We start from the raw sequence: 9341 nt of genomic DNA, 5'->3' as shown, positions 1-9341 counted from the left end.
CTGCTTTGGATGGCCGCCTCTATGAGAATGAAGGGGACAGAATTTATAACGGCAATTGTAAGCATTTGCGGTCACCTAATGGAAGCACCTGTTATGGTTGAATTTTAATTTAAATGTTCAACTAAATTTCATATATGTTTGATTTTGAATTATTAAGTAAGCCCATATTTTCACAGCAAGATTTTTAATGTACTTGCTGTAGTTGCTCCAAGAACCAAACATACAGAGCTCAAACCAAGAAATACCAACAAAAACACATTACTAGACCCGCTCTGTTCATGGAACTTGCCGCAGTGACAGTAGACTATGATGGCCGAAAACGACATGTACAAAGGGAAAACACAATTATAAATTTCCCACGATAGGTCATAACAAGGGACTGCAAAGACCATAGTAAAGAGAAAAACAGCAAGGCACCTGATAGACGCTCACTAGAATTTCCAAATGCACACATTTGATAAACGAAACAGTTCACCATGTAGAAAATTTCAAATGAGTGTCGCAGAACTGCATGCATAACAAAGGTTTACCAACCAGATTGTACTATCAGAGTTACCAAACTACTTAAAATACGACAGAGGTTTCCCAAAACTGATGGCGCACGAAAGCTCTGATATCTCTTAGTATTTGATAGGGGCCAGGATCTCCAGCTGAGTTCCCAACTTCTCTTCGGCTGCCTTCTCGGCCTTGACGCGGAGCTTCGCCAGTTGCTTTCTCCTGTCATAGGAGATCTTGGCCTTCTCCTTCCTCTTTTCCTCCAGCTCCTGAATAAAGGCCAAAGGGTGATGAGAAACGGTATGCACAAACATCAGCTCATAATGAACAAAAACTGGCAATGGCAGATGTACTGTAATGATAACATTAGACTAGAACTAAAGAGCCTCAGAGATCTTGGTGGTTGAGATCATCAAGTGGGATAAACCCATCAAGAGTAGCAAATATTTTGATAACATCACAGGCTCGAAGGAAAATAGAACACCAGCAAAACTGTTGAATGAGATGCAAAACTGAAACCCAAAACAGAGCAAAATCTATCAAGAGCACAGCATGGAATGATCTGTCAGAAGTAGCTGGTTGTGATAATCATTAAGAATCAGTGGGAATCCGAACAATTTTCTTCATCACACAGAAGGATGCAATTGAACCCAATATAACACAAAGAGCAACAAGGTTCAGAACAAAATAAGAAGTGCATGTACGGCCAGTCATAAAGCAGTGCAAATGTTAATACAGGAGATGCCATCATCCATCAGAAGTAGCTGGTTACACTAATCATGAAATATCAGTGGGAATCCAAATGATTTTCTTCATCACCCGGAATCATGCAATTCAACCCAACAGAACACAATGAGCAATAAGGTTCATAACCAATGAAGGAATGCATGTACAGTCAGTCTAAAGCAGAGTAAAAATGTGCAAATGTACTTCAGGAGATGGCATGACCCGTCAGAAGTAGCTGGTTATAATAATCATGAAATATCAGTGGGAATCCGAACGATTTTCTTCATCACCCAGGTAATGCACATCTCATCAGCCAGCAGAACACAAAAGAGGATACTAACAGTACTGCTAAGAGGTTTGCAAAAAAATAAATGAAAGTATTTGCTCAATAATAAAGGAGTACATATGTAGTCCAAGAGATGGCATGATCTGTCAGAAGTAGCTGGTTGTAATAATCATGAAAAATCAGTGGGAATCCGAACGATTTTCTTCATCACCCAGATCATGCACATCTCAGCCAGCAGAACATCACAAGTGACATACGTAAAACAATGATTCTGAGCGTGAGCAAACAAAATTCTTCACAGTACTATAAAGCATGAACTGTGGCTGGTTTCTAAAATCCGTGGGAATCATCATAAACAGTTTTATAATGCAGAACAAATCATTTACCACCAGGAGAGTTTATATGACAAAAGCTGAAGGCGTATCTATTAGAGTACCAGTAAATCAGACTGAACTTTCATAGAATGATTAGTATAACTAGACACATTTTAGTTTAGCATTACATAAAAGACTAGTCTTAACAGACTGGTAGCAGTCGCACACTAGCAACTATTGAGCGCTGAAGAAACAGGACAGGGAAAGAGCATACCCTGATGGTGTCGGCGTAGTTCCATCCGACCTCCTTGGAGAGCTGGCCGAGGAGGCAGTACCTGTGCCCAGGCTGCAGCCTCAGAACCCTGCAAAACCACAAGCCACGTCAACATCAAACACACATACACGACGCACGCAGAGATCTAGAAGGCAGTCAAACGCCGACGTACTTGAGCGCGTCGGGGATGACCATGCGCTTGGTCCTGTCGTACGGCGGCGGCACGCCCTCGTACGCCTTGAGCCTGGCGAGCGCGGCCTCGCCCCTCGCGGTCTTGTGCGGAATCATACTGCAGAGCGCCACCAAAAACACGGCACCATCAGAACACACAAACCCAAATGGACACGGCGACGCACGTGCATAGGCGAGGCGACGGATCTAGGCGGCGGCGGCGGATACGTACCCGCGGATGGTGCGCCAGAGGATCTTGGCCGGGGCGCGGAAGTGGATGGGGCCGTGGGAGGGCTTGGTGTTCATCCTCTTGCGGAGGAAGCGGAGGTACTTCATCTTCTGGCGGACGAGGCCGCCGGACATGCAGATCTCCTCGCATCGGACCACCACCACGCGCTGCCCGTTGAGCAGCTCCTTGGCGACGATCGAGGCCAGGCGGCCGAGCATGTGGTGGCGGGCGTCCACAACCACGCGCTTGGCGCACACGCCGGAGCCGGACACCATCTCGCCTCTTACCTGGCGGCGGCGGCGCTACTAGGGTTTGGAGTTCGGGGGGTGGAGGCGGAATGGAGACGAGTGCGCCGCTTAGGGTTTCGTATTTATAGATCTCCGCGTTTAGGGTGTCTTGCCTGGGCCAGTTGGTGGGCCTGTCCGGTCCGGGCCGTAGTGTTAGATGGGCTAGGCTTATTAGGTTTAAAAGGCTTTATGAGGCTAGAAAATGTTATTCTGCGCTGACGGGCTTGCTGAATGATTTTGTCTGATATACATACGGGCTGTGGATTTTTCTCAAAAAAAAAACATACGGGCTGTGGATTAAAAAAACATGCCAAATGTTGTAAATAGAGTACTAAAAATACTCCAAATATTAGTTATGAGTATGTTCTAGCAGAATGAAAATGATGACCTTCAAAAAGACAATGTCATCTGGAATGAAAAACAAATGTGTCAAGGGAGGAATTATTTGTACAAAGCTTTTGTCCATAATTTAAATGGCTGATAATATTAAGAGAAACAAACAGGCTGGTTCAATTTTCTAAAATAAATTATTATTATTTTCTATCATAGATGATAATATCATTTAATTAAGTTTAAGTTTATGATAGTTGGATTGCGCTATTCTCGTCTGCGTGAATATAGCTTTGCGATCTTTGATTTCATGTTTGGCGAATTTATGTTATGATTTGACTAACTCCTAAAACACACATATAAACATTACATGTCACAAAGATGAATCCATACATGTTCTGTAGATCATAACCTTTTTTTTTTTGCCAAAGAGCAGTTCAAACACATGGGAAAATCGCACTCCGCAACAATACTATTTTTTAGAAGTGGTGTAGATGTTATCTAGTACTAGATTTTTTTTAAGCAATTCAAAACAAATGGAATAAACACTGGAGTAGTACCGTTAAGGCTAGCAAGAAAATGGGTACAAGAAATAAAAGTACAAGACAAACCCACAGCAATGCCCTGGTAGGAAAAAAACATAAAAAACTGGAAGAAAAACTGAACAAATACAAGGCGGTGACAAACAATTTTAAAAAGTTGAGTCACCGTCTCAAAATTCATTCATATTCACTTGAAACCATCCGTACAAGTTATAACTGCTGGTGCCCAAAATCCAATCTTCGATGCACCAACTTTTTCCATAACCCACGATAAAATTAGTTTGGAGGTCAGGTATACAACAAACATGCCATAACTTCCCCTCATGTCTGAAGAATCAACACAAGATCAGTCTACTAGTCCGCCTCACTACATATTGGGAAGTTCAGGCACAAGTCAATGCGCCATACTCTTTACCAGCTATTTCAGCATAGAAGTCCCAATGTGGATCACTCTGTGTAAGAAAAGGTTGACCAAATGGATTGTTGCGAACGTAGCACTCAACATCATCTGCAAAAACGAGTTTCTCCAGATACATGCGAAGATCTCCACCGGGACCTGCTTATCGGGAATTGTAATTTATATGCATCAATAGGCTGTAGTAGTGTAATAGGTAACTACATCAACATGAAATGGTGAATGCATACCCAATGAATTGTCGTTCCGGTTAAGATAGCTGAACGGCTGAGGAAAAATGGCAGTATGTGGCTGCATAACATATGCATGAAAATATGCATTATTCAAATATGGAGATGATACAGTTAAACAAGACACTGGTATATGAAAACAGCTGAGAAAATACCGGATTACGCAGAGCCTTGTAAGGAGAATCGTCCACAAGTAATGTATTGGAAGGTGAAAATTCCCCCTCCTTCCATGGAAGACCAGGTTCTTCCTTATTCCACAGTTTCTTCAATTCCTTCAGTACTATTGGTTTGTGCACGTTCTCCAGTGTGTTACGTCCAGTCATTGTGCATTTATCCCTGGCCTGCCCATATGAAGGTCGCAAAACATATTAGGACCAAAATAACATACAGTTGAGCATGCCCACCTACCACAGGTTCGTTTATGTTACGTACCCAAGAAAACAGTAGGTATGGTTTGAAATCTCTCATAAGGATGTCAACAACAGAATCAACATTTTTCCTAGAAAAATTATAAACCCCACATTAGTAAACATGGAGCAATGTGGATTAATATAAATCCCACGTAAGTAAGCATGGAGCAATGAGGATAAAGTAAAACAAATGAGGATAATAAATCGTACCTTTTCCTTGAGGACCATACACCTAGCTCGAAATTTTTTATGCAGAAGTTGAGAAAATCATCACAGTGAGGCCTTCGGAAGACTGGTAGAAAGGTGTAGTGCTATATTAATATCATCTGTCACAGTTCTATATCTGCATTTTCGCAAATAATAATTACGGACAATTGTACAAGTAACTTTACCTAGTTTCCTTCGAACCTTTGCATCAGCCATGTGAGCATTGTGGAAATCTTCATTGATATCCGCAAGAAGGCCATTCAGATCTAGAATAAGAAGCTTTTTCTTCCGAAACCCTGTCAAGGAATCTCTTGGAGGGAAGGACATTCTAAGCTTTTCGCTATATGCCTGAGCTAAATTTGAAGGGCTTATCTGGTCATTGTTGTGATTTGTTGATAAGCAAGTTCGTTCTTTCTCCTGCATTTCATTTCTTTCGGTACTGGTATGATCCAAATAGCTTCTTCCAAATCCATGCTCTGAATTCCTCCTGGCGTCTGATCCATACATGTTCATACTGTGATGAACACCTTCCCTAAAGTTAGGGTCTGGTCTTCCTGGCTGAAAGAAGTTTGCACCTTCATTGAATAAATACGACTGGTTCCTCTGAAATCCATGCTCTGAACTCCCCATGGCGCCTGATCCATAGATGTTCATGCTGTGATGAACACCTGCCCTAAAGTTAGGGTCTGGCCTTCCTAGCTGAAAGAAGTTTGCACCTTCATCGAATGGATACGACTGGTTTCTCTGAAATCCATGTTCTGAATTCCCCGTGGCGCCTGATCCATAGATGTTCATATTGTGATGAAGACCTGCCCTAAAGTTAGGGTCTGGCCTTCCTAGCTGAAAGAAGTTTGCACCTTCATCGAATGGATACGACTGGTTCCTCTGAAATCCATGTTCTGAACTCCCTATGGCGCCTGATCCATAGATGTTCATACTGTGATGAACACCTGCCCTGAAGTTAGGGTCTGGCCTTCCTGGCTGAAAGAAGTTTGCACGTTCGTCGAATGGATACGACTGGTTCCTCTGAAATCCATGCTCCGAATGCCCCATGCCGCCTGATCCATAGATGTTCATACTGTGATGAACACCTGCCCTAAAGTTAGGGTCAGCCCTTCTTGACTGAAAGAAGTCTGCACCTTCATTGAATGAATACGACCGGTTCCTCTGCAACCCATGCTCTGGATTCCCCATGCCTCCTAATCCATACATGTCCATACTGTGATGAACACCTGCCCTTAAGTTAGGGTCTTCCCTTCCTAGCGGAAAGAAGTTTCCACCTTCACTGAATGGATGTGACTGGTTCCTCTGAAATTCATACTCTGAATTCCCCATGCCTCCTGATCCGTAGATGTTCCTACGGTGATGAACATCTGCCCTGAAGTTACGGTCTGTGTTTCCTCTCTGAAAGAAGTTTGCGCCTTCATTGAATGGATACGACTGGTTCTTCTGATTTTCAGATGGTAAGACCTTTCCTATTCCAGCACTATTAACTGATGTATGAAGAACAGCTTCTCTCATATGTTTACCAGACCCGAAATTCTTGTGCTCTTCTGCGATGTTAAGCTGGGAAACAAGATCAGAATGTTTGGTAACATCTTCACTAACTGCACTCGGATGAACTTTTTCTTCAGTTGATGAATGTAGGCAGTTGGTCTTCACATCTGCATCAACTATAACACCTTGAAGTGGCATCAGAGACACATTACTGCTTGCCAGTTGGTTGGAGTCAAGCACACATGAACCCAAGGATGTTGCAACATTCTCAGTTTCTTTCTCTTTAAGTGAACCAGGCAGAACTTCATCACAGTTCTTTTGAATGGTACTGTCTACATTCAAAATTTCCCTATCTGTGGTATCTGCATTAACAGCTGTGAATGAGTTTGTCAGGGATACCTCATCTGGATTTTTCTTTAGTCTCAAACCCATGCATTTAGGAGCTTCTGTGTTGTTCTCAGTAACCATCGACATCAAACAAGAGGTACCAGTGCTAGTTGGCAAAGAAATATCATGTGAAGTGCTTGTGTTATGAACATGATTGCTATTCTCTTTTCCTCTGCTTCTATTCTTTTGCTTCTTCTCATCCTTCAAGCTGCTGGAGTTAAGAGAAGATCTGTTATTGTTTTCCTTCAATTCTTCCGAGATCCCTGCCAAATCGGCATTCTTCCTGTCTTCGCATGCTGGATCTTCATTCTGAAAATCAATTAACATTAGCATTCCAAGGGGCTATTAACACTAGTGCTTCCCACTTCCTGGTATGCTGCAATTATTATGAAAGCAACTTACATCGGATTTCTTCAAGAACTTGCTCCTTGCATCTTTGGTTTCTACCACAGAGATCTCACGTGCGTGAGATTTGCTGCCAGCACTAGGAACATGTGCTGCCTCTTTATTTCCAGGCTGAAAATTCCTCTTCCTTGTACCATCCGAGTTTGCTGCCTGCTTGGAGGTGGTCTGCACTGAACTATCACCCAAATGTGCTTCTGAATTCCGGGGTGAATCTTCTCGAGTTGAAATAGCGGCTTCGGTGCCATTCTCCGGATTGCTAATAGCTGTGTCATGTAGGCGTCCTTGAGCATCAGCTTGTGTACCGTCAGTGGTGTCTGCAAATTAAGAGCAATGGAATGAGCCTGTTCTTACTCAACTATTATTAAATCTAAAATTCCCCGATCCGAGGTTGAAGCTTAAGTAAAAAATATATATATCACAATACAAGTAAACAACCGGCATGCCCTTTTTTTTTTGTTCTATGTCGTTTTGTACTATTAGAAGATATTAGGCTGGATGAAAATAAAAGTTCTCGTCTCATGTCTGACCACTTTCGTTTTACAGCACACAGCGTTAATCTGGGGTATCGCTGCTCCGGGGATCATTGATCCTAGCTAACATCTGTGAAGTCGTGTAACGTTGTTAAGTTTCTGTATTTCTGTCAGTAGGTTTTCTGGTTGTGGCTGATAACTGAAGGAGATGTCTAGCTGATCGCCAGCTAAAAAAAAAAACAGAGCAACAGCAAAAACAGAAAGGCTATTATCCTACGAAACAAGAAAGGAAAACAGGAAAAACAAAACTATACGCTCGTCCCGCTACAGAAATTAAAAAAAAAATCAGAAGCTTGCACGGCTTCACAAATGTCGGCCGACTTGTTCGAACTAATCGAATTACTCGTTTATCTAGGACAACGATGAGACCTGGAGCGCAATACAGCAGATTAACGCGGCGTCTTGTGAAACGAAATTTTTCACAAAACCCTCCTCCTATCGGCCGCGCCGAGTCGTACCTGTGACGGGAGCTCCCTTGGACGACGCGGCGCCGGCGGTGGCAGGGGCGCCCGGCTCCTCCGACGCGTCCCGGGCCGTGGAGCCGTGCGGGGGGCTCGACGGCGGGCTCGCCGCGGGCGGCGGCGGATCCATCCGGATCTGACGTCGGAGCGGAACCGAGAAGCGGGACAGGGAGACGAGGGGACGGGAGGGACGAGGAGGCCTAAAAAGCGCGTGCTGGCAGAGGCGGTCAGGAGGAGGCAAGAGGAGTGACGATGACGCCTTTTGGTGTGCAGCCTTGGCTGGCTCTGCCTCGTGCTCCATCAAAGTCGTACCAATGGCGGAGCAGGTGTGCCGCCACCCACCGGTTCGAATTGACCGCTCTGGGTCCGAGGTCCGAGCTTTTTTTTTTTTTTGAGACAAACCAAGCTTTTTATTCATAATCCACAGAGTGTGGGATACAATTTGGGTTATGGGATTGGCCATACCAGACATGGCGTCCCGGCCCCAACGAAAGGGAATGCTTGGCTAACTTATGAGTTTCTAAGTTCACTTTTCGACTTTCAAAAGTAAAATTACACTGAAATAAACTAGAGTAGGCCTTGATCTCAGAAATGATTGCTCCGTACGCTCCCTTTGATAAAGTATTGATCTCGTTCACAACCTGCTTAGCATCCGAAGCAATGACCACTTGGTGTAGGTTGAGGTCATGCGCCAATGCAAGAGCTTCTCTGCATGCCATAGCTTCAAGGGCTGCAGGGTCATCTACTCCACACATAACTAGTGAAGAACTGCCCAGGTAGGTACCTCGATCATCCCGGCAAACTGTCGCGGCAGCACCACCTCTTCCTCTGCGCACTCCTGCATCAACATGTACCTTTGCAAAACCTTCTGGAGGCGCTTTGGGACGTAGCATTCGGGCCCCAACTGCTCCATTAAGTTGTCTCGGCTGTGGCGCCTTCTCCTTGATCATCTCGAGCTCGCTTATAAACCTGGCGACGAACGCATGGATTGATTGAGGGCTTTGGAAGACTCCCTCATGAATTGCTTTCCTCCTTGCAGACCATAGCGCCCATAGCGTTACTGCCAGAGTGACAAACAGATTATGTGGAAGTTTCTCCATCATGTTAAACAGCCAGCACTTAGCATTAAGCTCGGCTGCTGTTGA

General features: G+C 44.1%; 2 protein-coding genes, 1 non-coding gene and 4 pseudogenes across 3 annotated transcripts; all 7 read right to left on the bottom strand.

Moving 5' to 3' along the window:
- Positions 1–394: 394 nt before the first annotated feature.
- LOC119311858 (60S ribosomal protein L13a-4-like) lies at positions 395–2839 on the bottom strand. The gene is made up of 4 exons (XM_037587572.1): positions 2499–2839; positions 2268–2384; positions 2096–2183; positions 395–764 (listed from the first exon to the last, which is right to left on the bottom strand). Exons 1-4 carry the CDS (start codon positions 2768–2770, stop codon positions 621–623), a joined length of 621 nt encoding a protein of 206 aa, XP_037443469.1. The 5' UTR covers positions 2771–2839; the 3' UTR covers positions 395–620.
- Positions 879–961, bottom strand: LOC119313235. The gene has a single exon (XR_005151606.1). It is a non-coding gene; the product is annotated as a small nucleolar RNA SNORD24 (small nucleolar RNA).
- Positions 1056–1131, bottom strand: LOC119313303 (annotated as a pseudogene).
- LOC119313307 lies at positions 1245–1320 on the bottom strand (annotated as a pseudogene).
- LOC119313297 lies at positions 1442–1517 on the bottom strand (annotated as a pseudogene).
- Positions 1649–1724, bottom strand: LOC119313294 (annotated as a pseudogene).
- A 942-nt stretch (positions 2840–3781) lies between the features above and the next one.
- Positions 3782–8531, bottom strand: LOC119311857. The gene is made up of 8 exons (XM_037587571.1): positions 8194–8531; positions 7203–7519; positions 5102–7109; positions 4920–5001; positions 4732–4798; positions 4455–4640; positions 4300–4360; positions 3782–4210 (listed from the first exon to the last, which is right to left on the bottom strand). Exons 1-8 carry the CDS (start codon positions 8495–8497, stop codon positions 4038–4040), a joined length of 3198 nt encoding a protein of 1065 aa, XP_037443468.1. The 5' UTR covers positions 8498–8531; the 3' UTR covers positions 3782–4037.
- Positions 8532–9341: the final 810 nt, after the last annotated feature.

This window comes from Triticum dicoccoides, chromosome 5B (genome assembly GCF_002162155.2).
Source record: "Triticum dicoccoides isolate Atlit2015 ecotype Zavitan chromosome 5B, WEW_v2.0, whole genome shotgun sequence".
NCBI classification, from domain to species: Eukaryota; Viridiplantae; Streptophyta; class Magnoliopsida; order Poales; family Poaceae; genus Triticum; species Triticum dicoccoides.
Note: the sequence above shows the minus strand (reverse complement) of the source record. Positions and strands in the feature narration are given on the sequence as shown.